The 25,790-nt window shown below is 41.2% G+C and overlaps 2 protein-coding genes across 5 annotated transcripts; one reads left to right on the top strand and one right to left on the bottom strand.

Annotated features, from left to right (window-relative positions):
- Positions 1 to 341: 341 nt before the first annotated feature.
- LOC135377850 (tumor protein p53-inducible nuclear protein 2-like) lies at positions 342 to 13,977 on the bottom strand. Of its 4 annotated transcripts, none has more exons than XM_064610560.1 (5): positions 13,671 to 13,977; positions 10,375 to 10,525; positions 9,128 to 9,281; positions 8,530 to 8,837; positions 342 to 7,477 (listed from the first exon to the last, which is right to left on the bottom strand). In XM_064610560.1, the coding sequence occupies exons 2-5, from the start codon at positions 10,490 to 10,492 to the stop codon at positions 7,287 to 7,289; spliced, it is 771 nt and encodes a 256-aa protein (XP_064466630.1). In that variant the 5' UTR covers positions 10,493 to 10,525; positions 13,671 to 13,977; the 3' UTR covers positions 342 to 7,286. The 4 variants fall into 4 exon arrangements, with proteins under 4 accessions (XP_064466630.1, XP_064466631.1, XP_064466632.1 ...); XM_064610561.1 differs by having other exon boundaries at positions 10,375 to 10,522; XM_064610562.1 differs by lacking the exon at positions 13,671 to 13,977 and adding an exon at positions 13,494 to 13,629.
- Positions 13,978 to 14,082: 105 nt separating this feature from the next.
- LOC135377853 (uncharacterized) lies at positions 14,083 to 17,904 on the top strand. The gene is made up of 2 exons (XM_064610564.1): positions 14,083 to 14,572; positions 15,739 to 17,904. Exons 1-2 carry the CDS (start codon positions 14,392 to 14,394, stop codon positions 16,023 to 16,025), a joined length of 468 nt encoding a protein of 155 aa, XP_064466634.1. The 5' UTR covers positions 14,083 to 14,391; the 3' UTR covers positions 16,026 to 17,904.
- The last annotated feature ends 7,886 nt before the right edge of the window (positions 17,905 to 25,790 follow it).

Raw genomic sequence — 25,790 nt, 5'->3', positions numbered from 1 at the left:
CGGTTTTCACCAGCGCTGCGAGCTTTGCTCGTATCTAGCACCCACATTGATATCTGGGAAGAAACGTTTCGTGGTATGTCGTTTGCACTATTAGGAACTGCTAAAAAAAATTCGGAAAAATTCGCGATAGTTTCCTGAGGGCCGAGCACTTCCGCTGGATCGTTTCGCGTGGAATCGCCCCCCTCCCACTCAAGGCGGTTCAAGTGCTTGGGTTGTTGGTCACTTGCATCATGGTGACTACAGCAAGAATAATCTTATGCACCCCTAGCTTTTGTTCTGTGGATGAGATGCAGCTGAAATGCAAAGCTAATTCCAGAGCTCTACCATGACACCAGATTCAGTTCGTTGTAAAATCCACATATTTATTTCTTTTTAGATCCTGGTAGTGCTTCTAAATATATTGTATTGTGCAGTACTTACAAAACCAATATGGATACTGTCAAGACTGTCTCTGTGTGAAAAAAAATACAATAGTGTGCATGCCAAAGATTGTAGAATTACAGCACAAAGAGCACACCTCACATTTAACGAAATGCCTGGTCCAAACTACAGGTATTAAAACACATGCCTCAAGCACCCTGAGGACATGTCCACTTTTGTGGTGAGTTACTGGCAAAGTTATTACACTCGCAGTCAACTGATAGGCAGTAACAGTCAAAAATTCCCAAAGACACATGCATCGCCTCATCATTTGCAATCTTCCACGGTCAACATATAAAACTCAATGGACATGTCCTATTGAAATACCTAATACACTGGCAGTGTGTACATGTCACATTTTGACATCAGCCATATGAGAGCAAGTTTTCCTCTGGCACCAACTACCCAACAACACAGGGTCCACAACATTGTTCAACCTTCCTTGTATCGGATGAAATGCAACACAACTGTAGCCCTGATATCAACTATGTACATCAATTTGAATGTCAGAATACCTAAAGGATGCAGACTAGACCTTTTACGGAACTCTCTTACATTTACACAATTGTATTACATTTTGCAGTCAATAGCTACCTGAATATGATACGAATTTTTGCAAGGAATGAACACAAGATGAGGTGTGAAACATTCAAGCCTCATTGATATGAACAAATTACCACGCGATGAGAGCCTCTTCGGCTCAACCACACTGCATTTGTCACAAAAAATAGTGCCTCGATATTTGTGTCCGTATCAAACACGACTCTCAATGTGTTCTCTGTTGGTGCCCACACATGCCATAGTTGATTTCTGTGTGTCATTAATAAAAGTGTGCAGCACAAAAAGTACAAAATATTTCCATTCAATGTGCATTAAATTCCAGTATTTTACGTTTTGGTGCTTTGCAGTGGGGATTTACCCTTCTAGACATAACCACAATGAGACATTTAGCTGCGTCACCTGACTGCAACCATTATTGTTGTTTCCTCCGGTTCTCCTGTTTGGAGAACTGGAGGTAATGAGCTATGTTTTTACATACCCCACAATGTGCAGACTACTCAGAGTGACAGAACATGTATTCCAAAATAACAGCTAGTAAAGGTCCATGCATAATGTAATATAATCCTTCACAATTATCGGGAAACTAATACAGATGACTTGAGTCACCTAGTTTAGACTTTCTGGGTATGTGTCAACCTGGACAACTACACTCTCAACATAGTTATTTGCTGGTATGAACTCTTCAACTCATTTCCTTGTTCCCACTGGGAAGTTGGTGTTTACTTATGCGATAGGCTCACAAAGCACATTTTCTGAAGAGGATGCCAACCCAAGCAGTTAGAGTATGTTAGAGTATGGTGTCCAGCAGGGGCTTGGATGTGTATTGCTGTAATTTATTGGAGTCCATCTGCATCTTTTGCTTTATGCTACATTCACACTATTTTTTCAGTGCACTTGAACAATATGACTGCTTATGATACAAACAAGCGCAACATAAAAGCAATTTTTTTGTATGTTTTCTCCACATCGATATCAAGGTACCATGTATTCCACTGTTTAGGTTTTCACAAAAATGCAAATATATTAAACATTTTATCGTGTACATATTGCTACAGGAATTTATGTATACTACACACTTCAGAAACGAGGGCATATGCTAGATGCCAACAGTCACTGGCTTACCATTCCTGCTGCAATTATGTTACTCATTAGCCTTAAGAAAGCTCTGTGACAGCACAGTTCAGTTTTGTCACTTTACTCCTCATAATGTGTTAACATCACATGAAAGATTTGCAAAAATGAATTTGCTGATACAGAGGCATAGGGACTGGGTTCCACTTCGAAATTTTATTTTATTTACTAAAAGGTCGTCTATGGAACTCTTTATTTGCTGTTCCACATTCTGTCCCCTTACCCCTGAATTTGAACGGAGTTCTATCTCCATTTCACAGAAATGGTGGGAAGTGGGCTTCACAAAATATATTCAAAATTGTTCCAATGTCCCTGCAGCATTACTAAAAAAAGTCTAATTAAAAGAAGATACATAAGTCACTAGTCATGATGGAATATCTTAACCATAAATGATTGATTGAAATACAAAGACTATACATACTTAAATTAATGTGACTACAAACTCTTGCCATTTTCATTGAAATACATTTCATCTAACATTGCATTTAATGTTATATTTGCATATGAGCCTTGTGTTAATCTCAGATCAAGTCACTAGTCACTCACATACACAGTAGTTGCATACAGACACAAAAAATTAATGTGAACATTCATGCAAGGGTGGATGACTGTCAACACATATTACTTCTCCTCTGCAAATGCACTGCTGTCTTCACTGTGGTTTCAGTCTCCTGTGCATATAAGTGGGCTAACTAGTCATTCTACAGCAGGAATATCATCACAGTTATAACCAGGGTTGGGTGTTTAGTCAATCTATTATGTAGGTTATCTAATCAGGTATGTGACATATGTAACAAGCCAGTTAATGGGTGTTGTAGGACCATCCATCACACGTCAATTTGTTGAAAGTCCATTCGTTGCATACGCCTAGCTTCTAAGAGGGCACAACAGCAAACATAAGTACAAAATACTTATGAACAGCTACCTCTTCATTGTATGTTTTTAGGTTACACCCTTGAGAAGGGTTGAAGGCACAGTTTTTCATCATATACTTGTTTCCAAACAAACTCGATCGTTACTGAGGATGTGCACTCCCAAGACACCAATACTGGCTGCATATTGTGCATAGATTGCCTGTAACAAAATTAGCTGGTTCTCAGTTAATATTTTATGCAAACCATTGACAATCAATTTGCTCTTTAGTGTGCATGTTGCATTTTATGTTCTCACTACGGTCGAGCCTCATTAACATGGCCAGAAAAGAACCAGTATTAGATTATTCTTTTACTGTACATATTAAGTCTTCAGTTTTTTCTTTTTGCTTTTCCTTATTGATACACAAATTTGCTTTGTGAACTCTTTTTTTTTTTAACTCATTTTCAAGGCTGCTTAGATACTATATTGGACAATTCAATACAAAATGTAGCTAGAATGATGTTCATGAAAAGTGTAATGCTGATAACTAATGAAACCTAATCATGGTACACACATCATGGGGCATGCAGCCTGTACAAAAAAGTAGTGTCAATTTCTCAGCAAACAGACAATGTTCTCCTATGTTCTTTAGCTCATATAATAAGAAATAGAAAATAATATGCCTATGAATAGGCCTATGTGACGAATGGATTTACAACAAACTACCCTGTGATGAGCAGGTTCACCTCATTAAGTAACCTCACCTCAGTCACCTCATATTAAAGTAAATAAATGAAATTAATGGATCAGTTTGGTTCTCCCCTCCCTGAAAAACAACGACAGAGGAATTCACTTCATGGATGCTGCACCTGCCTAGTAGAACAGTGGAAACCTGGGCATGCTGGTGAAGCACACTGAGAAGGGTGAACAGTGCAACAAGAAACGAGACAGGACAAGTACCTCTATTCAATTGGGGTTGGTTGCACAAACAGGGTAAATTGAGGTTTAAAAAGGAGACAAGAAAAGGTCAGTTGAGAGGTGTTTAGTATTTTGTATCTTCAACCTGAATTGACCCCGTTTGTGCAACCAACACCAGATGTAGTAAATGTGTTTGTTGTGTGCATGTCTCCTTTCTCGTTGCACTGCACACCCTTCTCAGAATCTTTGTGCACATTCGAGTGGACCCTGTATGAATATGACACTTTAAATTAGAACACATATTCTAGCTGGCATCCACATAATATTCCTGCATGTTAGTGACAGCATGGGAAATGTCAGTTGAGCTTGCATGTAGAAACAACCTGTATCCTCAAGGAGAAATTTTCAAAAATCCCATTTCCATTCATTGGGTAGCCCTCCTCATTCCATCAGGCCCATGATGTGTCCACTTGTATAAAAGAGTAGCTTCGTGAAGGCTTGTTGGATTTACACTCCACAACACTAAGTAGGTCTTTATCTGCTACACATTTTGGTTGTCAAGGTACAGTGCATTACATGCCCTGGTGTCCTAGGCTTTGAGATTCTGCAAATCATTAGGACTAAACACTTAAAAGTGCAGAGGAGCTACAGTGCATTAACCAATTTGTAAATGTATTTAAAAAAGCAATTTTGTGAAATGCATTTTGATGAACCATACATTAATGACATCTCAATGAGAATTTAATGCCACCTATTTTTGGAGAATGTCAACACTAAAAATAAATTAGTACAATGAGCATAGCATAAAATATATTCATATCCTTGACTCACAAATACCAGATTTTAATAAAATAATGTAAAAGCTGATAATAAATAATTGTGTGCACAATACATCCATCAATGACAACTTGTAGAATGCCAACACTTTGTTATCTATCAGCAGGTATGCAAATGCACAAGTTTTATGCACAATTATGTACACATGGAATGATACATTCCATCTTCAAGACGGCTAAGTCTAATCACTATTGCTTTCATAGAAATGCCCCATCCCCGTCATGTGACAACATGTGGCTCGTTTCCTATGGCAGTGACGACATGGGAGCATCTGCAAGTGTCTTACAAATTGCCTGTGCTCATTACCATTTTGCGCTTCCCTGAAGTGCACAATTTTCACTTCTTGTTAACAGGTAGAGCTAAAAGAAAACAAAGAGACTAATGTAACAATAAAAAGCCACCTGAAAAGTATTGTATCAAGCTCTTTTTGTTTTTTATCTTTTATAAGTTTTTATGTGTTTTGCTTTTTTTCTTGTTTATGTCCACTCATCTACACTCAGAATCATGCATAAACGACACCAAACACCATCTCTACGTGTGTATAATAGATGCATATACAGATGCTTAACTGAACAGACGTTCAGTGCAACGATGTTTTTGTTGTACTTGTGGCCATAGATAGACCATCAGTCTACACAAAAAGTGTGCATAATAATGACAACATGGACTGATAACTGTGCAAGAGGTACAAAACCAGTTAAGAATCCAGGTGAAAGTGCCTTCAATAGCATACTGCTTATAAAGATTGTTTCTTTTCACATCTTTTTCTCTTTTTTCTTCTTTTTTTTTGCCTTCTTTTTCTTTATCTTGTCAATAGGTATAGAAGGGTGAAACAAGATTGCCTATACAATGAAGGCAAAGGAAGGGAGTTCATGTAAGAGGCAGTAATAAACCTCAGTATAAAGTTTCCTGTCACAAGCAAGGTATTTACTACATGCACTTGAATTTACTACATCACTTCTGCACTTCTTCCTCACATTATATGCAATGAACATGCAATAAGCCTGTTAAAAGCACCTTTTCAGGTGACTTCATTTCACTTTCTTGAGACATAGCGAATGGTTTTAAAAAATGTGTAGGATAAAACTGGGTATGAGCAGTGATGCGAAGATTAGAGTTTTCTACATGCCCTTTGCAACCCCTATAGGACACTGCATGAGGCATATGCCATTGCATGTCACAGGCATTATCCTTAGTGGCAGAATCTGGAACCAGTGTCAGAATCTCAAACCCAAACAGATGTTTCATATACATAATGTACCCATCACCATGGAAGCAAAACCGAATACGACCATGCCAATCACGTTTCTTGTTTATCTCAAAACTACAATGCTCTGCTGGATGGAATTTTGCATTTGGCACATAACAAATTTGAATACATCTCTAGTCTCAAAAATCAATCAACAGCATCGGTCCGTCCTCATTGGAAACACTTGCTGATATTATTGACATCACTGCTCGTTGGGACAGTTGTTCCCTAATAATATGCTTCTCCATAATGACTATGCACAACCATAACATGATCATACATGTAATGCTAAAAACTGAATTCCAGAATTGTTCCGAAACTGGTTCCAGTGACCACTGTAAAGCGATGTGCTTTGCATGGGACATGCGCCTCTACGATGCAAATGCACCCACTATTGCTGTAGTGCCAGAGATGGCAAAACAGGTCCCAGAACATATGTTACAAAATATGTCAAAATTCCAAAATTTCTCCATGCCATGGCTTCAGATACATTGCTCCCCAAAAAGTTGTAAGCATAATTGTCATCCATTCTACTTCTGCAGCCCCAAACTGAAGCTGTTTAAAAATGTGTCGTAATGAGCACAAGCTTCTGAAGAACCCAAAGTATAAATATACAACAAAACCACATATCCTGTTCTTTCTAGAGCCATTGGGGGCTAAAATAAGTAGGGAAAACAGGTAACCTGAGCAAGTGAGAGCACGATGAAACATTATTTGGACATTTATACTAGCATGTTCAACTCATCAGTGTGCTTGTTTGGTGAATTTTGAGATTTCATAGCTGTGCTACTCAGCTCGTTTCTTGTATGCTAGCGTACTTCGTTCAATGACAATACTTATAGTCAATCTGTGCTATAATACACTTTTTCACAACTTCACTCAAGTTAAGTATTGATGGTCTCCATTGCATTTGGGCCTTTAGAATTAAATTCTGGGCATTTGTATTCAATATTTATAGCAAGTCTCAGCATTTTTCTGTGAACACAGTGTACTTCTGTGAAACAGCTGCAAGCACTAAAAAAGACCACCAATCTCCTTCAAACTTCAATGGAAATGTACACCTCACTGTACATATTCACTTTTACTTTATGTACACACAGGTTTTAACAGAGCCCCAAGGATATAGTACATAAATTTCCACATTAAATATGACCTTGCCTGCCATCTCACGGCCCATTTCTTAAGAAACCACTGATGTTAATCGTAGCTCACCCAGAAACAAAGCCAGTTGGAATTGAAGGGCAAATGCATACACACATGCGCTTCAAATCTCTAGAAACTAACATTTAACCAAAGCATATGTCAGGAGGTGACGTTAACAGCACTTGCGGTTGTTGTTTACACGAGAGCAGCGGGCGGCCATGCGGTCCCGTCGTTTTGGGTGTCTGTTGCCCTCTTGCATCACACGGTTCTGCCGCTGAATCTGGTTATGCCCTAAGTTGTGCTGCTCTCTGCAGGCTCGAGCACGTTGTGTGGGTCGCACACCATGCAGCTGTTCTAGCCACCCTGCATGCACAGTTGTCACCATTAAGTCACCTGGCTTCAAAAGTGTTGAAGCATTTGTTTTTAGTGAACATCGTAAATCACAAAGCACCAGACAAGAAAAATAATGAATGAAAGTCAAATAGAAAAACACTGACTGCTACACTCATGTATCCTCGAAACATTTTTTAAATCCATTTCGTGAACTTTGAATTCATCGCATACCAAAATGCAATCTTCTTAAAAAGGCTGCCACAGTTTTATTTCATATGATGCATATAATATCATATATAATGCATAACATATAAAAGTGTACAGGGTGTTTCTTTTTAGCGGCATCAATTTTTTTTAAAAGCTGTGAGAGCAGCATAGATACTGTTTTCGCAGTTCAGTTACAAGAACAGGAAGATATTCTCTTGAAGGGAGTATGTACCTAACTACTAGATGACTAATTACCTGAAATTCATTAATAAGTCCTTTAATTAAGGACCTTCAAGCAAAAGTGAGGTAGCAAAATCAGACATAATCCTCATCAAAAGCCATTCTATTCCTTAAAAATCCTGAAACAAGCACGCACACTTGAAAGTAGGGCTTCTAAAGGAAATTAGCGAAACTTCTATAGGAGTAGAAAAACTAGGACTTCAGTCCTCGTTGTGAGGCCCATCATTATATTTTCACCAAATTACTACGAACAATGGGATGTTACCCCAATCACCATCATCAAAATAAAGTTGTTTTGCTCACTCTGCACTTGGGTTCATGTGTTACTTGCTATGTCAGTGCTTTTACAAGAAGGCAGACTAATTGAATATGTAAAGCACCTACCAGGCTAGTATAAGATTATACATCTGCAATTTGAAGTAAAGAAAAAGCAGCAATAGGTTGGAATCTATTTGAACTCGAGGGGCTCTCTATGAGACATAGCTGCCATAAAAATGGTTTGAGTGTCATAAAAATAAACCTTAGGGTTTGCCATCACAGCTTTCAAATTGTAACTAAAATCACTAACATTCTTCATCAGCAGTGTAGGAGGTGTCATAAAATTCTGACCCCATGTAGAATTAAAATCTTCCTACCTGCCCTTGCAGCTACAGCTGAAGGCCTGGGCCCAGGATGAGGCAGTTTTGCTCTCAACATGTCAGCAGCATTGCAGCTGAGGACAGCTGGAGAGGTGGGCTGCTTTGGTGCAGCTTCCACTGTGGAAGCTAGAAGGATCTTGGATTCCCTCGAACGCTTAGGAGTATGTCTTACTGTAGGAGCATGAGATCGAACACAAGGACCATATACACTCATACTGGGATGCTCAATGAGTAAGTTCTCCAGAGGAGAAGTTTCCAAATGCACCGGCTGCTGAGCCATGAAACATGGGGGAGGAGTCACAAACCTGCATGAACATAGCAAACATAAATGAATAAAATTTGGCCCTAAGCTTGGGCTAAACTATGCTGTACACATAAAAAAGCACTAGTGCTGCGTCTCTGCAGAAGATGTGTCATGCCCAGGTAACCATGGTGTGTAATCTGCGAAAGAGAGCTCAGGGAACATCTCGTATTTCCTACAAACAAAAATTAAACTGCAGAATTCTTTTTTCCAACAAAAAGTTCCCTTCGTAACCTACCCCTCAGCCCATAAAGCAGGCCCTTTATAATGGATGAGAATTAAAGCAACACTAACCAACTGCCATCCATGGGGCAAGGGCTTGCCGGTGGCGTTAGCTCACACCGGCTATACTCTTGAGAGGTCTCCATAACTCCAACGAAAACAGGAGCCAGATCCCTGATCATGTGCGCTTCTTCTGGCAGAGGAGACGGAGGCCTCTTACTTGTTCCTGCAATGAGTAGCAGTATCAATCTAGACAGGAGAACTATATACGATTGGATAGATTAATTAAGTGTAGTTCTTAAAATGCTACCACATGCAGTCAACCTTTCACATACGAATGGCCAGAATTTCTAAGAAACCACCATAAATTTAGGGATTTATATTTTGAGGTTTTGAATGAATAGAAGGGATGGGAAGGGCTATAATGAAAGGAGAAGAACTTCAAAATACACTAAGCATTTTGCGAATGGTTAATGTTAATATCTTAATGCCTGACTTGCAGTCCTAGCAGTCCCACATTGCTCTGAGTTGCAGACAACAAATAAACTATCAACTTGCACTCCATTTTGTCTACCCTTTGCCTTCCTCTTTCTCGTAAATCACATCTCGAACATAATGCCTCATTGCCTAGATGTCATTCTTTGACACTTCTGTGACACTTTAGGCAGCATATTCAGCACAGTAGCAACACTGTTGTTACCATCGATATTCAAGTTATACTGCACAGGGATTTGTCACCCCATTTATCACCCCAGGTGATGTGTTGCAAATCTGTGTGTGTGTGCAGGGGGGAGAGAGGTGACACCTGTTTCTTCTGGCGTGTGTGTGTGTGTTTCTTTTTTTGCATTTTTGGCAGTTCTCTTTTCATTGTGTGTGTGTGTGTGTGGGGGGGGGGGTAACATTTTTTGAGGATATTAGGGGAAAAATCCTTCATCCCAAGGAATCCAAACCAGTATAGGCTTCGTTTATCCTCAGCCGATTGATTTTGCCTTGCTCTTCCCAATGTACCCATTTCAAAGTCCAGCAGGAGAGTTCTTTATCTGTTTTTGCCCCTAGAAACCTGAGTCATCCTTCCTGGCACATAGCCTGTTTTGCCTCAGTCACCTTACCCCTGGCTAACATAGCTTAGTCCCTTCATAAATCGAGGTAAAAAAAAAACTGTGGTTATTGTAGCTTTATTCTAGCATTCACTGTAAATCGAGGGTATATAAGTTGAGGCTTGACTGTGTGTATGACAAGTATTGGAATTTTTTTAGTAACAACTCTCAGATGTGGGCAAATTGCAGGCACTGAGGGATTGGTTGACCTGTTAAGCATACCTGAAACTTCAACAAGCAACCAGTCATCCTCTGCTTCCAGGGTTTGATATGTCACATCATCCAAACATGCAGATTCGGGCTCAGCAGCCAGAAAGTAGCTAGCAAGACCACTGAACATGATGAATTATGTTTTCTTTTGGTAACACACCTGCTGGGGAAGAAAAAATGTACATAGTATGAGTGTTGTTCACTCATTATGGTATAATACTGTTGGAAAAACTTAATTTCATGGTATTTCATAAACAATATCACAACAGATAAGTGAAAGAATTAAGCAAGTGCAACCGCCTGCACAGCTATAAGTGCCTTCTAATCTAAATCACCTTTGCAGATTTCTGATCGTAGTGAACTTGACCTTTTTTGGCTGGTTTAATGAAAATATTTGTTGATGATACATATCCAAATGTATCGACTAATGTGCAGCTGTCGACTAACAGTCCCCGTAAAGCATGACACCAACACATGCAATGCGTTCATCCGATCTGTTGCCCAACACCTGCCTAAACCATCTATTTTTGGTTGTCATTGCATTCATTTTATGTTTCTAAGCTCCTGTCGGGGGAATGATGCCAAAAATACGGTGGTATTTTAGTCACGATGACCTAGAGAAAAGGACTCGGGCTGTGCCCAATGCAATCGCTGTTTGCCCATCAAATGGCATGTTACGGTGAGCCTGCTTCAAATAACTCCTGTTGGGAGATATTTCCGTGCTTGAGTTGCGCTTTCTATAAATGTGGCATTTGGTAGAACTTGTGAGTACCGCTATGCATAGAGACATATACGTTTGCACTACGTTTGCATACATACGTTCCCCCCTGTCCCCCACTCCTTCCTGCTGTCGTCTCTCCGTCTGACCACATATGTACGCCGTTCATAAAAGCAGCTGCTTCGCAGCGCTGACACAAAATCAAATAAAAAAACTGCTAATGTTCTTAATGTCAGAATTAGCAATAACATGATACCCGTTGTTCCTCAATCCTGGATCAAGTTAGGAAAAAATATCAAACCCAACCTTCTCACCAGGTGCATGAGCTACTGTCTGATCATTTGAGATCGTTTCCACGACTTCACTACCACAGTTACTGCTTGTGCCTTCGAGTCGGCAATGCTCCAGCTTGCATATGTCTAAGCACTAGGAATTTTGAAACCAAGCTGGCGTTTCTGCATATGGCTGCAATGCCATACCAACCATTTTAACGGATTCACCAGTTCAATTGTTTTTTATCGTCTAAGCTCCTACTTCAGGAACAGCAGATGAGCTGGCAAAACAGCATGAGCACAGACGTACTGGCTAGCAGGCCACACACTGAAGAGGCCCTGTCCCATAGACGCAGGACAACACATACACTGGTGACTGATTATTCGGACAACATTGAGAATGAGGTTCTACCTCCATGCCAGTGGACTAGCGAGCACTATCCAAAGAACAGTGTCCAAATACACAATGAAAGAACAAAAAAGGTGTTGGTGGGAATATCTGAGAACAGCACCCAGGGAGTGAGTTCATAATTGGCATAATGGAAGAATACAGTATATTAGATAATAAGTGTCCACATCCAGGCTTGTTGGTAATGCATTATAAAATCGATAAAATAGTTCAGCACAAACTTAAAATCACACAGGGATACATACGGACACCTACACACAGCTGTCTGTGTCCCTGTGTGGCTTTACATTTGCACTGAACTATTTTATCGCTTTTATAATAGAGTATATTAGACTACAAAACACTGCAAAACCAGTCTTGAACACGGTTGTAAAACTTGAACATGGTTTTCTCAGGAGGCACCAAAGCCAGCATGATATGCCCACTATTAAATAAGGCTGTCTTACTTCAGTGCATCAACCATGGTGAAGCCTTTAAAAAGTCAAACTGGTTCATTTTCATTTCGATGGGCACATTTTTCTCCTGAATGTTCTGTGTACAAATTCAAGCAAGATGGGAGTGGGTATACAAGGTCACCTTCATTCAATAGCTAAATGGTGATGCCTTCTCTCCTACTTGCGAAAGAAGGTGATCAAAATCTTCTGTTTTAGCTGCTACGGTTCCATGAGTTATTGTATGATTAAACACTAGAACAGGGGAAAATAAACAGTTACGTCAGATGCCCCAGAGGCGGATCCAGGATTTGTCTGAGGGAGGGGGGGGGGGGGGTCCTGCCTTGGACAGCATGCTATTACACCACCAAGGTCAATTGAAACTCTATGTAACGACAGAAATTGAGGGGGGTGGGGGACAGGACATCTGGTCCCCCCCCCTAAATTTGCCCGTGGATGGCCCTATTAGTACAGCTACATCTAAAATTGTCTCATACACACTAGGAATCAGTGTCACTACATTTCATGAATGTAAATATGCAATATTTGCCATTGTTCATAGCTGTTGAGAATCACAAGGGTAATTACCGATAATTCTAAAAAAAACATAGGGGGGTATACCTGCACTTCGGAGGTAAGGTCAACACAAGGGCATGCAAACAGTGAACAATGCAGCTACCACACAAAAGTATGGAGTAGTTTATGTGTATGGAATGGTACGCCTATAACTGCCACAAGCATATTGGGCCCCGTCGATTGTCGTCGATACAACAGCGAACTTTGGCCACTAAACGAGGTATTGATGAATCTCCCGCTGAATCGAAACAATATACATACAGACGCTAAATATGTGTATACTACCCTCAATACTGCTTATCTGAGTTTTCGGTCAGCTATTTCAAAAATAGTAGTCATTATATATAGTATTACTCAGCTGCTTTCTGTGCAAGTTTAAAACTTCGTACACAAAGAATAGTAGAAGGAAGGTGATAGCCACCACTGAATAACCATTCAGGAAAACACGCGACAAATAGAAACAAGTTTCGATCGGTGTTCTTTTCGCTCAATTGCTCTCCCACAGCACAGTGTAATTATGGATGATCAATAATAGAAACATAAAAGGTGACGCGAAATCTTATACAGGACTTTTATACGGAATTTAAGCTGCATGTGTGGGCAGTGGACAAAGGAGTGAAACAACAGCCAGAACGACCAAACGGCCACGACTAGAAACTGCAATCGATCTCTACTCGTTGGCTCCCTAACCTATGACTCTCAGAGAACGGAAAATTTGTTCTTACTGTGCCTGGCCAGACAAAATTATCGCCTGTAGACCTTCACTGCATTCAATCCATGCAACTAGCAGTCTCCAAATTTGCATGCGCGGGCGTTTCTATATTCCATTTACCTAACCACGGAGCCCATAGTAACACTGCGTTTGTCCAATCTAGAAGGCTCATGTCTGAAAAGTGCCTTACTTGACGAAATGGAGAGAGTAGAATCAACAGCACACGACAGGAGAGAAAGTCACATTTAAAAAGACGTCAACTTATGCAACCAAGTGTATAAAACTGTCCGATAGGAAAGGCAAGTGAAAACACAGCTGGGGCGACCTTTTTGTTTACGTTCAGCACAGACGTCAGTTGTCAAGGGGAGAGTTCGCCATTGGTCCGCTGTTCAAACGCAGCCAATCAGCGTCGACCAGCTGATCCAGAATCACGTGATGATGCACGCGGCCAGAAGCTGGCATCTGCTACACTCCATTGTGCTAGGACAGGCTCCGTTCCATGCTCCGTTCCTAACTCCTCCTTCCCTACCCTCCTCATACTCCTTTCTTCTTTCGACCGGAAGTTCGAGTGCAGCGGAAATGGCGGTCATGTGTGTTTTTTTTTTTTTTTTTGGGTGGGCGTGGTGTGTGCGCGAATTTTTGCGTGAATTTCGTTTGCATTAAAAATTACTTCTTGAACGAGTGTTTAATTTTTAATTGCATCTCTAATGGACCGTGCATTGCGCGGATGCTTCTACGGCGAGATTATCATCATGCTATGCCATTACCATAAGTGTGTCAAGGCCAATTGATCGTTTGTAAGGGCGAGGCGAGGGTGCAACTGCCAACTGCTGCAACATAGCGCGCCACTAGTAACAGGAGATCTAACGAGTGCAGTCCTATCGAAGTTCGAGGTTGAACGTGAAGAAAAAATGGCACATTTGGACAAGCTGAGCACCAAGGAGCTGGAAGATATCCTCTGCCAGCTATGCACGGAGGAGAACATCAAGGTAGCTGTCTCGGGTGACGAAGACTCAAAAAAGGGGCTCGCCAAGAGCGCAGGATCCGCAATCGGGGGAAAGGTGCTTAATAAGGTTGGACTTGGCGGGTTTGGTGAGTATTGTACAACTCTGACCACGATTAGCTTGCTGAATTTACAGTTGCTGTTTGAAGCCCACAAACTTGTGCGCAGCTTCATGGCTACATTCCGACCTTGAAGTCTGCTTTGCCGCTTACCAGAAATGGTGCTGCTCATATTCCAGTTCCGCCGATAAATTCCTAATGTTCGAGCGGTTAAACACTTTTCTCTGACTCTCTTTTTTTCAGTATCATACAAGTGAAAACTAACTCTGAACTATCTATAGCTTACACTTCAGTTTGCAGAGCTTTTTTGTTTATTTATTTTTATTTTCATCCTCATTTACTCTAAGATTCGTTATCTTTTATAGTCATCTACGCACTTGCAAAGAAAACGAATATTTGGTTGGCTGCTTCATTGAGAGTATGGCATTTATAAAAGATAGAGGAAAAGTGGAAAGGCATGCATTGAAGAAATATTGTGCAGCCTTGTTGCTGTAAGCTTTTCATTCTGTGAACTCTACTAACTAATGTTCGGTAGTTCTGTATTTTATAGTTGTGTTGTGTTATAGTTGTGCACTGGGCGTGCAATATCTCAACCTGAAAGAAGAAAAAAATTGAAAAGACATAAGGTTAACAGTCAGTCAAAGCACCCATATCACTTTTGAACTTCTCTCAGTCATAGAAAAATTATCTTTCGTCTAGCGCGCTATGTATCCGTGGCATAGCTGGAAGTGGTTTTGGGAGTTCAAATCCACCCCGAAATCTTACCTTTGATAGTGCGTTTGGGAGAGGGAAAATGGGGTGAAATCCTCTTCCCTGTGTAAACTTATGGTAGAACCCCTCCCAAAATATTTTTCTGGATACACTACTACTATGTATGACAGAAGGTTCGTCCTGAAAAACTACAGCTTGCAAAAGATGCCACAATCTAATTCTCGTTTACTCTAGCTCACTTGCATTATCCTTTTATGCACAACAAACAAGTTGTCTGCATAGATAGCAAATATTCCGAATGCTGTTAGTTCATGTTCGGGATACTTAGCTGCCAGCACATATCACATGGAAAGACCAACTTGCGTACCTATGTAATGATGAGCACATTTTTATTTCCTTATTTGTCGCTATACTGAACAAACTATGCATCTCAAATGCATAGATCACCTTCACAATCGCACACAATTTGCAATTTCTTAATGCAGGTAGCCTCCTGAGCGGCGGTGGCTCCAAAGATAGTGGGAAGGAAGCCAGTGCCGCTGAGACACGACCAGCAGCGGATGTTATCCGTGAGCTGCCACAGGATGATAAAGATAAGCTTGCGGACACGGTACAGTCCACTATTTCAGGAATGGGCTTCAAGGATTTTACCGACCCCCAGGCACTCTGGAATTTCATTTCCAACAATGCTATGGTGAAGCAGCTAATCACTACTGCTGTTCAGAGCTTCCTGGGCAACTTCTTGAAGGCTTCAGGTGGTGGTGCTGCCTAAAGCATTTGGAAGCAAATGGCCCACTTAAGCTTTAGCTGCTCTGTCCTATACTTGTCACCAGTGGAATATTTCCCTTTACTTGGTTGTTGATGTTAAAGGCTCAAAGCATTGTTGACCATTACAGCAGCTAGTGCCGGATTTACAATGGTGGGGGCCCCCGAAGGTACTGCGCTGTGGTGGCCCATTTGGATGGAGGAAGGTCAGGTTTTTATAGAATTTTAACTTCAGTACGACCTGCACGTATTACTGTATAATATATCACATGTTGATGTACACAATAAGTTTCAATAGACAGACTTGTTTCATTTATAAATGCTCTGTTGTCAAACATACTAATTCACTCATTTCAACTTATTGGGCACCCCACCAAATTTCAAGCACCAGCGATTCCCACCAGGTAGTTGTCTTCAATGTCAAGATACTTGTCACAGTACGAGGAAACGTTTGTTCTGTGCTATTTCCGTTTTTACTTTGCTGTAGTAATCTCAGTTGTCTTGCAACGTAAAACCCCTAATTATTATTATTACTTTGCTGTGGCACAAATATCAAACTATATAAAAATTCTGACTGGATATGAAGATATAAAAGTGATGGATAGGAAAGTGAGGAAGAAAACATAAAGGAATAAAAAAAATATCAGTTACAGACAGACTTTGTGAAAGTGGGTGCCCTGGTGCATACGCCCGGTCTGCCCCCTCCCCCTTAAATCCAGCACTGACGGCAGCTAAAACAAGTTTTTTGTTTTTTGTTCACTAGTTTCATGGAAGTATCATAGGGAAACACAAGAAAATATGCTGACTGAGCAACTGAGAGGATCACTCCTGTATTCTTGGCCACTTTCAGTTTGGACGAAATTTTAGTCTACATAGTGCATGGGCAAAGTAACTACTTTATTGTGGTCCTATGCTTTGTACTTTATATTGTGTGTTCGGTACTGTCCGTCACAGGTAGCTTTTTACATGCTTGATATGCCACCATGGGTTCTCTACTCTTCTTGTTTTACTTAACTGCAACATTTGTTCAGCACAAAGTGGAGTGCATGCCTTTATGTATACAAAAATGCAGACAGAACTTTTGAAATGCTCAGGGATTGCTTTTATATTTGCATTAAGAGAGAGACGGTCTGTACTTTCATAATCATGCAAGTTTTACCTCATTTGTCTTCCCTCGTTGATTCTTTTTAGTGCCTCCACATGTTACTTAGAACCCTTAATATAAGGACTTGAACGGTCACTATTCATAACAGTTTGACTGTATCTCAAATTTAATTTGCATGTTCAAGTAAGCATCTGCCATGCGTGAGATTATTTTGTTTGTGCATATCAAGGTTTTTTTACTTCACAATTGAAACCACTGAGACACCAGAAAGTGCTTGCTGCAACTGCGACCGTGGGCAGCTTCTCTCCTCTATGACTGCTTGCATGAAAGCTTAGTATAGATTCAGCAAAGTGGTATTTTTGAGCGTGCTTTTAATCGAGTGTGTCATCAGCTACACACTTGCTATAGCATTGAGGTAATGCTACCATTTGTCTTAGTGGCATTCTTAGAGCCTCGGTATAATCTGTGTGCAATAGTAAGTTGTTACTTATACTTTCGAGTTTTTGAGAAAGCAAGATGGTGCAGGCAAGTTGATTGGATGGTTATGAACCTTGTGTAGGGAACTTTCAAGTATGACATAAAAATCAGACAGCGTATTGTACTTCCTGTCTTTACTCTCAGCTTGCTTCCCCAATATTTAAATAATTCAGTTTGCTACAGGATAAGTGAAAGACAAACGGAGAATTATATTTGTTACTTTTATTCACTCTAATGTAGTAGTTGTCGCTATTTTTGCTGCTGTTCATGTGTATGTGTGGCAATAAATACATATGTCCATCCATGCTGTTGTACAAGGTCAGCTTCTGTGTCACTACTTGACACAAACATGCTGGGATAACCAACAACATACCCCCTCTCCAAAGCAAATCCTCATCGCTTCATAGTCAGAAGCTGGTGGGGTTACACTTTGGGAACATAGTAGAAAATACACAACAGGAAGAAATGGCATCATGTAGCATTTTTTTAGTGATGGAGATTCAACTTTTGCCAGACTAGTCTTTTGTCTTTGAAACTTCCGTCATCAGACTTTGCTGCTCCACTATGCATCCAAATTTTTTTACTGTCCTCTCTATGATGCAGAATGTGCCAACACAGTTGCAGAATTCATATGCAACATGGCATAAATGCAGGCTCATACATATGTCTTAAGCATTAGAAAGGTATTTATTATACATAATTCTTCCCCATTAAAAGTATCCTTAAGAATTAACTATTCGTTTCTTATTGCACTAGAGAACCAACTTACCATATTTTCTGATGTATAACACACCCCCTTAAAATTAGCAAAAATTGAAAAAAGTGTGGTGTTTAATGCGTACTAATGTCATGCAATTCCCAGTTCTCTACCTTTGAGCAAGAATTAGGCTCTGTATCGCCCTCATTGTACATGGCAACAGAAGCACGCACACTGAGTACAAGTACCGATTGTTACCTATTAGTAGTATTAGTAGCAGTAGTATCATTTATTATTATTATTATAGTTTATTTACCTGTAAGGTACAGCCTCTATTTTAAAGTACAGGTCTGCCACGTCAGGTCATGTGAAAACACCAGGGCACACTGGTATTCCTCACCTTGTCACCTTGGTCCTTGACCCTCAGCTGACTCATGTGTGCTATGTCACCCTCAGTCAGAAGCAATACCGCTGCAAAGAGAAGCAGCTTTCCATCGAGGACCTAAGAAACCTAGTGTCCTTTATTTGTCGGAGATCTGCCCTCTCATGACCACCCGAGAGGTGCCGCGTTGGACCCTGCTCATAGCTGTCCCTAGACTACAAGTTGCCCTGTTATCCTCCTGAAAGTCGACCTTCCAGGAAAAACTCTGATGCATAACGGGCAGTACTTTTTCACAACACTTTCTTTTTTTTCTTTTTTTTTTTCAGTGTATAACCTGTGTGTGTTATACACACTGGAAAATACGGTAATTGCAAAATATACTCTGTAAGGCATCTTCCCTCGCATGTAATTTTTGTTGAAGGTAGCTCTGCACATCTAACTGCATGTGGTCGATCATCCATCAGCTGTAGCTGCAGCGAAATGTCCTTTGAACACACATGTATTAGCATCACAGCGAGCAGCATAGCGAGGTATAGGAGGGAAGTAAGCTGGTGTAACGAACTTGTAGACAACATATTCCTTGAGCAACAGAAAATACACACACACCTTCGTATGTATGTGTTTTCTGTTACTCCTCATACTCAAGAAATATCCTTGTCTGATTGGCTTCTCGGATTGAGCCAAGCAGAGCCACCTTGGGCTGCATGCAATCATTTGTGATGCTTTTCCTTATTTTACTTTACCTGAGACTCCTGGCGCTAAGAAAACACCACATGAACCTCATCACTCAGTCGCTGTAACAAAGTCATAGCAAAAAGTGCGAAGTGATGTTGCACAATGAATCATCATCAAATTGGAAAGGGGTCAAAAGCTGTGAAATTTTTATTTTCGCAGCTTGGGATACTGCCAACACAATGTCGGAATTTTAAAGCACTGAACATGACAACACGATTTTGAATAAACCTGTAATGGCTCTCCTGTGTGGGTGGCACACTGGATTGGGCCCCACGTCGGCACTAATTTCTGAGACTCCTTCCATGTCTAACTGCGGGTTCTGAGACCGACCCACCCTTAATTGTCACCCAGGCCAAGAAAACAGCCCCAAACAAATTCCGAGCCATTGGGGCTTGAAGCGAGGCATTTGGAAGTGTGATAGGAGAATCCTGCTGCTGTGGCAAGTTGGGGTTGCTGTTCTCTTGCCTGGGTGGGGCGGGCCCAGATCCCAGTTGGACACATATGGATTCCCACACATCGTAGTGGCACTATCTTTTCTATTGTTCTGGCGCTATTGAATTCATCTCATAAGCTCCGTTGCAAGTTACGCTCTTTGTATACGACCATGGACATGAAGGTGAAGACATTCAACTAGGAGTCGATCCTTCAAGATGATTTCCATTTTGTGAAGCACTTGTTGATAAATATTGGGGTATTAGAGGGCTATCACAATGTTTTTATGCAGCTGTGATGCTGCCGTAAAAAGTATGGATAGGTAAAATCAATGATAAAATTTCACAGTCCTTGCTTTTTCTTCGAATTTCTGGGTGATATAGTCAGTTGTAAAAAAAATAAGCACCTAAAAACTGCATGCCGAGAAAAATTAACCTTTGAAAAACACCTTTTGCCAAAGAGAAAACTTTGAAAATGCAGAATCCTAGTTAGTGTCACTCAACAGTTCAGTGGCTTTTTTTTTTTAATTAGCTTTTGCTGTGTGCATATCAGAATGAAACGAAACCTATAGTGATCTGAAACTTCATGTTTAGTTTTCTGGGAAAATATTATGTACATTCCCTGCAGTGCAATGTATTTGTAGCTGCCGGGGCATATCTCAGAACTGTCATCTTTTCATCTTGAAAGGGGGGGGGGGGGGGGGCATATAACCTGAAGAAAAGAAAAACTGCCAAAAAGGAGGGGAGAGAAAGAACTCCCAATAGCCAGCACATTATACTGGTGTAACAGTCCCCCACGGAATTTCAATACCCCACTACTGCACTGAATCTCTGCAAACCGCTGTAGCAGTTTAATTTCCACCAACTTCCCCGCAAACTTCACGCTGCGCAGCTGGCGCGGCGGCGCAGCCTGATAAGTATAGGAACCCGCACACACAAAACGCACCACTTCGAATATAACCAACGCGCATACAAGGGAAATATCACAAGCACGTTTAGCTGCGCAATCTCACCATCACACATCGAGTTTGAAGCGATAGCAGTATTGAGCGCAGCGCAGCACTGGCAGCACCGGCTGTCAACCATGAACATATACGAATCGCCATCGCCATGTTCTTCGGGCAGTTGACCCACTGGAAATGTTCTGCTTTAAGCTTTTGCTTTGGCGATCGAAATAAGCAACTGCAGGTGTTGCATTAACAACTCTTCAGGAATTGGGTATGTTTAGCTTCTCCTGTTCCACTGCCAGTCTAAGCTACGATGCTTGTTTACGATAAGTTATGGTTTATACCAATCAGTGTACTGGATGCATACTTGAGAGCATGTAAAATTTTGTAATGTAGTCATAAAGAGGCATTGTAAACATACATAAGGCGCGCTGGCCATAATCTGATTAGCCATTTACGCGTTGTATGTACCTTACCATTTCTCTGAACACCGAGTACATGTGCAGCATCAGACGCACCAGTGAGTGCGCATCAAAGTTAAGTCGCTCTGCGGCTCGCACACGTCTGCTATCTCGCCTAGGTGCATAATTTTTGTCAACGGCAGCAGCAAAAACAAAAGTCTCTGGTTGTGTGTGAACGTCGTCCGCTTATTGATTTGAAGCCCGTATATAGTCATACGTAAAATTGTTGCACCTGCACGCGTGCATGTTTGTTTAGGGGAATTTCAGGTTACAGAGTTAAGCTAGGATTTGTGAAAAACGGGACTGTTATTTCTTGACGCTGCAGAAGGAAGACAATTACAAGTCCGACCACTTAGCAATGAGCTGGAAAACCTTTCATTATGACTCTTCACATATGAGTTTGAGCCACTTGTAATCTACAATTTATTCCAGACACTGCTTATGTTGCTGTCTCTGTAATGGACTGCAGTTTAATTGTAGATTTGTTTATTGTGCAATAGCTCCACAATGAGTTAGCTGTCCTAAGTGAAAAGGAGGTAAGGAATGAAGGAACTATCTGAGAGCTCCCATATAAAGGCCTGAATCTGCCCTTCGAGAATACCATGCCTCATGGAGGTTTAGTAAAAGTAATGAAAACAACAAACAAACAAAACTCCAGGGTTGTCTTGTCACAAATGGGCATGCCTGAAAGCTGGTAAACCTCCTATCAGCTGTTCTGTATCGTATCTGTATATCGCATAACTACATGGTGCTTACCAGGCAACATAACCCATAAATCTTTGGTTGCCTGTAGCGTTTAGGCAAGTTTAATTTTATTTTAAGTCAGGCAAGAGAAATGAATGGTGTGTATATATCCGGCTTCAGTTTCACAGTGATGTAAGCGTGAGTTACTGCACCTTGGCAGACATCGTAAGGGTATGCGACTGAGATAGGGCTGATTAATGGCTATTTTGATATATGAAATGTAATCATCAAGTTTCACCTGGAATTAGTGGCTTGATTGCTTCGTAGAACAAAAACTGGAGCCTACTGACAGTGATGTCACACAGCAAAAGTGCTGGCTATGGAATTCAGTTATAAATAAATGGCTGCACATTTAGTTCAAGTATTTCGCACAGTGATTCTGAGTATCATAAGAAAGCATGTGACAGCATTTTGTTAGCTTTGGTTTTGGTTCGGACTGTCTCTAAATCCTTGGAACTTTACACAAACACAACTTATTGCGTTACACCAGATCCAGCAAGGAGTGACATTACAAGCCTGACCCCCTCCCCCAAATGTTTGGTGACACCTCCTCCCTTTCATAACTGTGCACCCTACACAGGAGGTCCACAAGAAAAAAAGGAAAGTTACAAAGGGGCAAGTATATATTAAGCTGTTACAACTTACATTAAACTGTAATAATGACCCACCCCACCCACCCCATACTCTTGCAACAACCCCCAGTGCTTGCAGTTCTGGATAAACCACTGCTTCAGAGTCCTTATGGAGGAGCATGGAGATGTGCCAGGGCGCTCTGGCACATAGCATTTGTATCGCTTGCTATTTGATGCAGCGTAGTGCAGCCCTGCACTTTGGATGTTGGTTGCACTTATAACCTATGTCAGGTTCAGGATTCCCGACCCTGATGCAACCGGAAAAATATTGGCATGCATAATCTCTGTTCTGCGATGTTGTTGTGAATTGCTGTAGGGGATAGGTTCCAGGTTGAGTATTATCTTCGGGGAGTCCTGGAGTCCTGAACCCAGGACCTGTGCATACTGCATACGACATAAAAAAAGTTAGCACTTAAAATGATGTAGATTAAAGTAAGTTTGTGGAGGCATGCCTGTATTTTACGTAGGCAGTATGAAATGGTGAGGTATATTCTCACTGATTAGTGTGCTAGTTTTTACCTATGCTATGTAACCTCACACCTTAAGGGAGAAGGAAGTGACATTAAACGTGGCTCAAAACCATGTTTCACTCATCAAGCTGTCTACCAGGAGCCACTATGCACACTACTTTTGCTGTGCGATGTATTGTCACTGCACAATCAAATTTGCAATTTGCATTTTTTTAAAATTCAGTGTTAGCGCTGCGAAGCAACTGTGGCTATGAGCCGTGTACAGATGTCGACAGATGGAGAGAGGACAGCAGGAAGGAGTGGGGGAACAGGGGGGTTAGTATGCATCCTGGGCCGACTTCAGAGGGAACTGTGCCCACATTCGTCTGGAAAGTCTTCGGAAAACCCAGGGAAAACCTCAGACAGCACAGCCAGTGGTAGGATTGGAACCCACCACCTCCTAGCCTTCAGCACGACCTTGGCTACCACCAAGAGCAGGACGCCTTAACCCGCTCGGCCATGCTGCTGGTGTACAACATTTCAAACACTATGTTGTCATTCTGGTGGTTAAACGGACACTGAAGTGCAAAGATTTGTATGCTTCCCCTCTCAGTTTCAAGAAGCGTGACAATGCCGAGAGGCCATTGATAGGTTTACTCGAACGATCTCCCAGGATGATGATTGGACAAGTTGTTTGAGGAGACAAATGGCAGGCTGCTCTGAATTGGTCACATGTTTTTAGAAGTAGAGAAGAGGAAAAGCTTAAATTGCTGTTCACAAATCATACAATGGATTAATCTCGTTCCTTTTGTGTTGGTGTCAAGGTAACAGCATCGTTAGGATGATCTTTCATTCTGCGAGGAAAAGCTTTTGCACTTCTTTAAACATAGAGAGAAGAAGAGGCACCGGTAATGCATTCGTAGGTTGAACAGAACTACAGAGGGTGTGAACATCAGAGGCCTCTTGCACGTGCTAGAGGTCAGCTGTGCTTATCGTTTCTTTGCCGTGGTGTAGCCAGCAAAATATTTAAGGAAGGATGAGGACTTTACATGGGGGAAGGAGGAGGATCTCAGCCTCGTCTCCCTCTCCCGAATGCCAATGGTACGAACCCCCTTTGACTACGCCACTGTACCTTTAGAAGAGCACATGTTACTTGTTGTCATGTTGTGCAACATGCTGAGACCCCCCTCCAAAAAAAAAAAAAGTTTATGGAGGGGCATTTCACTGCCCCTTTAATGAGTAACCTTATCACCGACATGCTTTGTACGTGTATTATGTTGGGACTAGATCTGGTGAAAAGGCATCACTCTCTTTATCCTGTTTATTTCAATCCATAGAGCAGTGTGCCAAATTATGCCCCTAACTTTTTTTATTGCATATCTATCTCTCTAGATTCCTCCTGTGTCGTTGCCAGCAATGGCCTGGCATAAATGTGCGGCTTGTGGGAAACGGTTTGCCTTCCTGAAGAGTCTCGAGGACCACCAACGAACACATGCAGCAGCCCCCAACTACAAGTGTGATATCTGTGAAGAGCAGTTCACCTCACTTGCTCCATACCAGTCCCACATGAGTGAAAGGCACCGAAATGGTGGTGAACAAATGGACCTCTCCTTTTCTCTGGAAATGGGTGAGCATAAGGACGAGACTGCACCCCCTCCTCCCTTCAAAGGGCTCAGATGTGACAACTGCACCAAAAGGTTCTCTACAACCACCTCACTCGAGCGCCACAACCAACGCAAGCATCACAGAAGTATCACATGTTCGCAGGAAAAGGAGTGCTACCACATCAAGGATTACAAGCTGGGTAGAAGCCTTGTCATTGCTCGGACAGTGCGATAGATAAGTCACATATGTACAAACAGAACTGGTGGCTAAATTGTGGCACATTATTACGCAGTGTACTCATTACTTTTACTATGAAGGAACAGTTTTTTTTTTCCTTCTTTTTTAAGCCCATGCTCTATATATGTACATATTGTATTGTATATTGCACAGATATGTGCGGTGAATGGTAATTGGCACTGATATGTTTTTGTCACCTAGTGGTGGAGTTTTTGTTAATCTTGAGCATTACCTTCCTGATATTGTAGACCTAGGCCTCAGAATTTGGCAAGTCGTGTAATCCTTCATCCAGAGGTAAGTAGCAGATGCATTGCTTATAAGCGTCTTTCATTTTCGGGGATGTAGTCAGTGGGAAAAAAATGCAAATCCCCATTTTTACCCTGTCACCCTGACAGGAAAAATGGTCCATTGGTGGGTGCGACAGAAGGGAAAGAATGAGAGAGAACAATGCTTGGTAACTTGTGCAGATGAACATAACCTTCTATCATTATGACAGAGAAATTATTTTTCCATTTTTATCGTTGTGTAAAAAAAGTGGGTATTTGCTTAATTGCTTATCTGAATAGTCTCGTAAAAAAGCAAGCACCTATTATTGCAATAGAGTGAGTGAGGCATATGTGCTACTTATTTCTCGAAGAGGATGAAGTACCTTTGCTTATCAAATCCTTGGGTCTAAAAAAATGTCCAGGCTTGTCCGACATCAAAAAGTGCAGTTGCAGGTGACAGAAATGTCCAGTGTTGTTGACCACACATTGTTGTGCAAAGCTCTTATGTATGGTTCTGGGATGCTGTGCACATACAGGTTGCTTCACTTAATATGTAAAAAAAATGGCTCTGTACGTCTTAGCAGTCAATGGTTGGTCCGTTTGC

Source organism: Ornithodoros turicata, chromosome 1, assembly GCF_037126465.1.
Source record: "Ornithodoros turicata isolate Travis chromosome 1, ASM3712646v1, whole genome shotgun sequence".
NCBI lineage: Eukaryota > Metazoa > Arthropoda > Arachnida > Ixodida > Argasidae > Ornithodoros > Ornithodoros turicata.
This window is presented reverse-complemented; position numbering and strand designations above follow the sequence as displayed.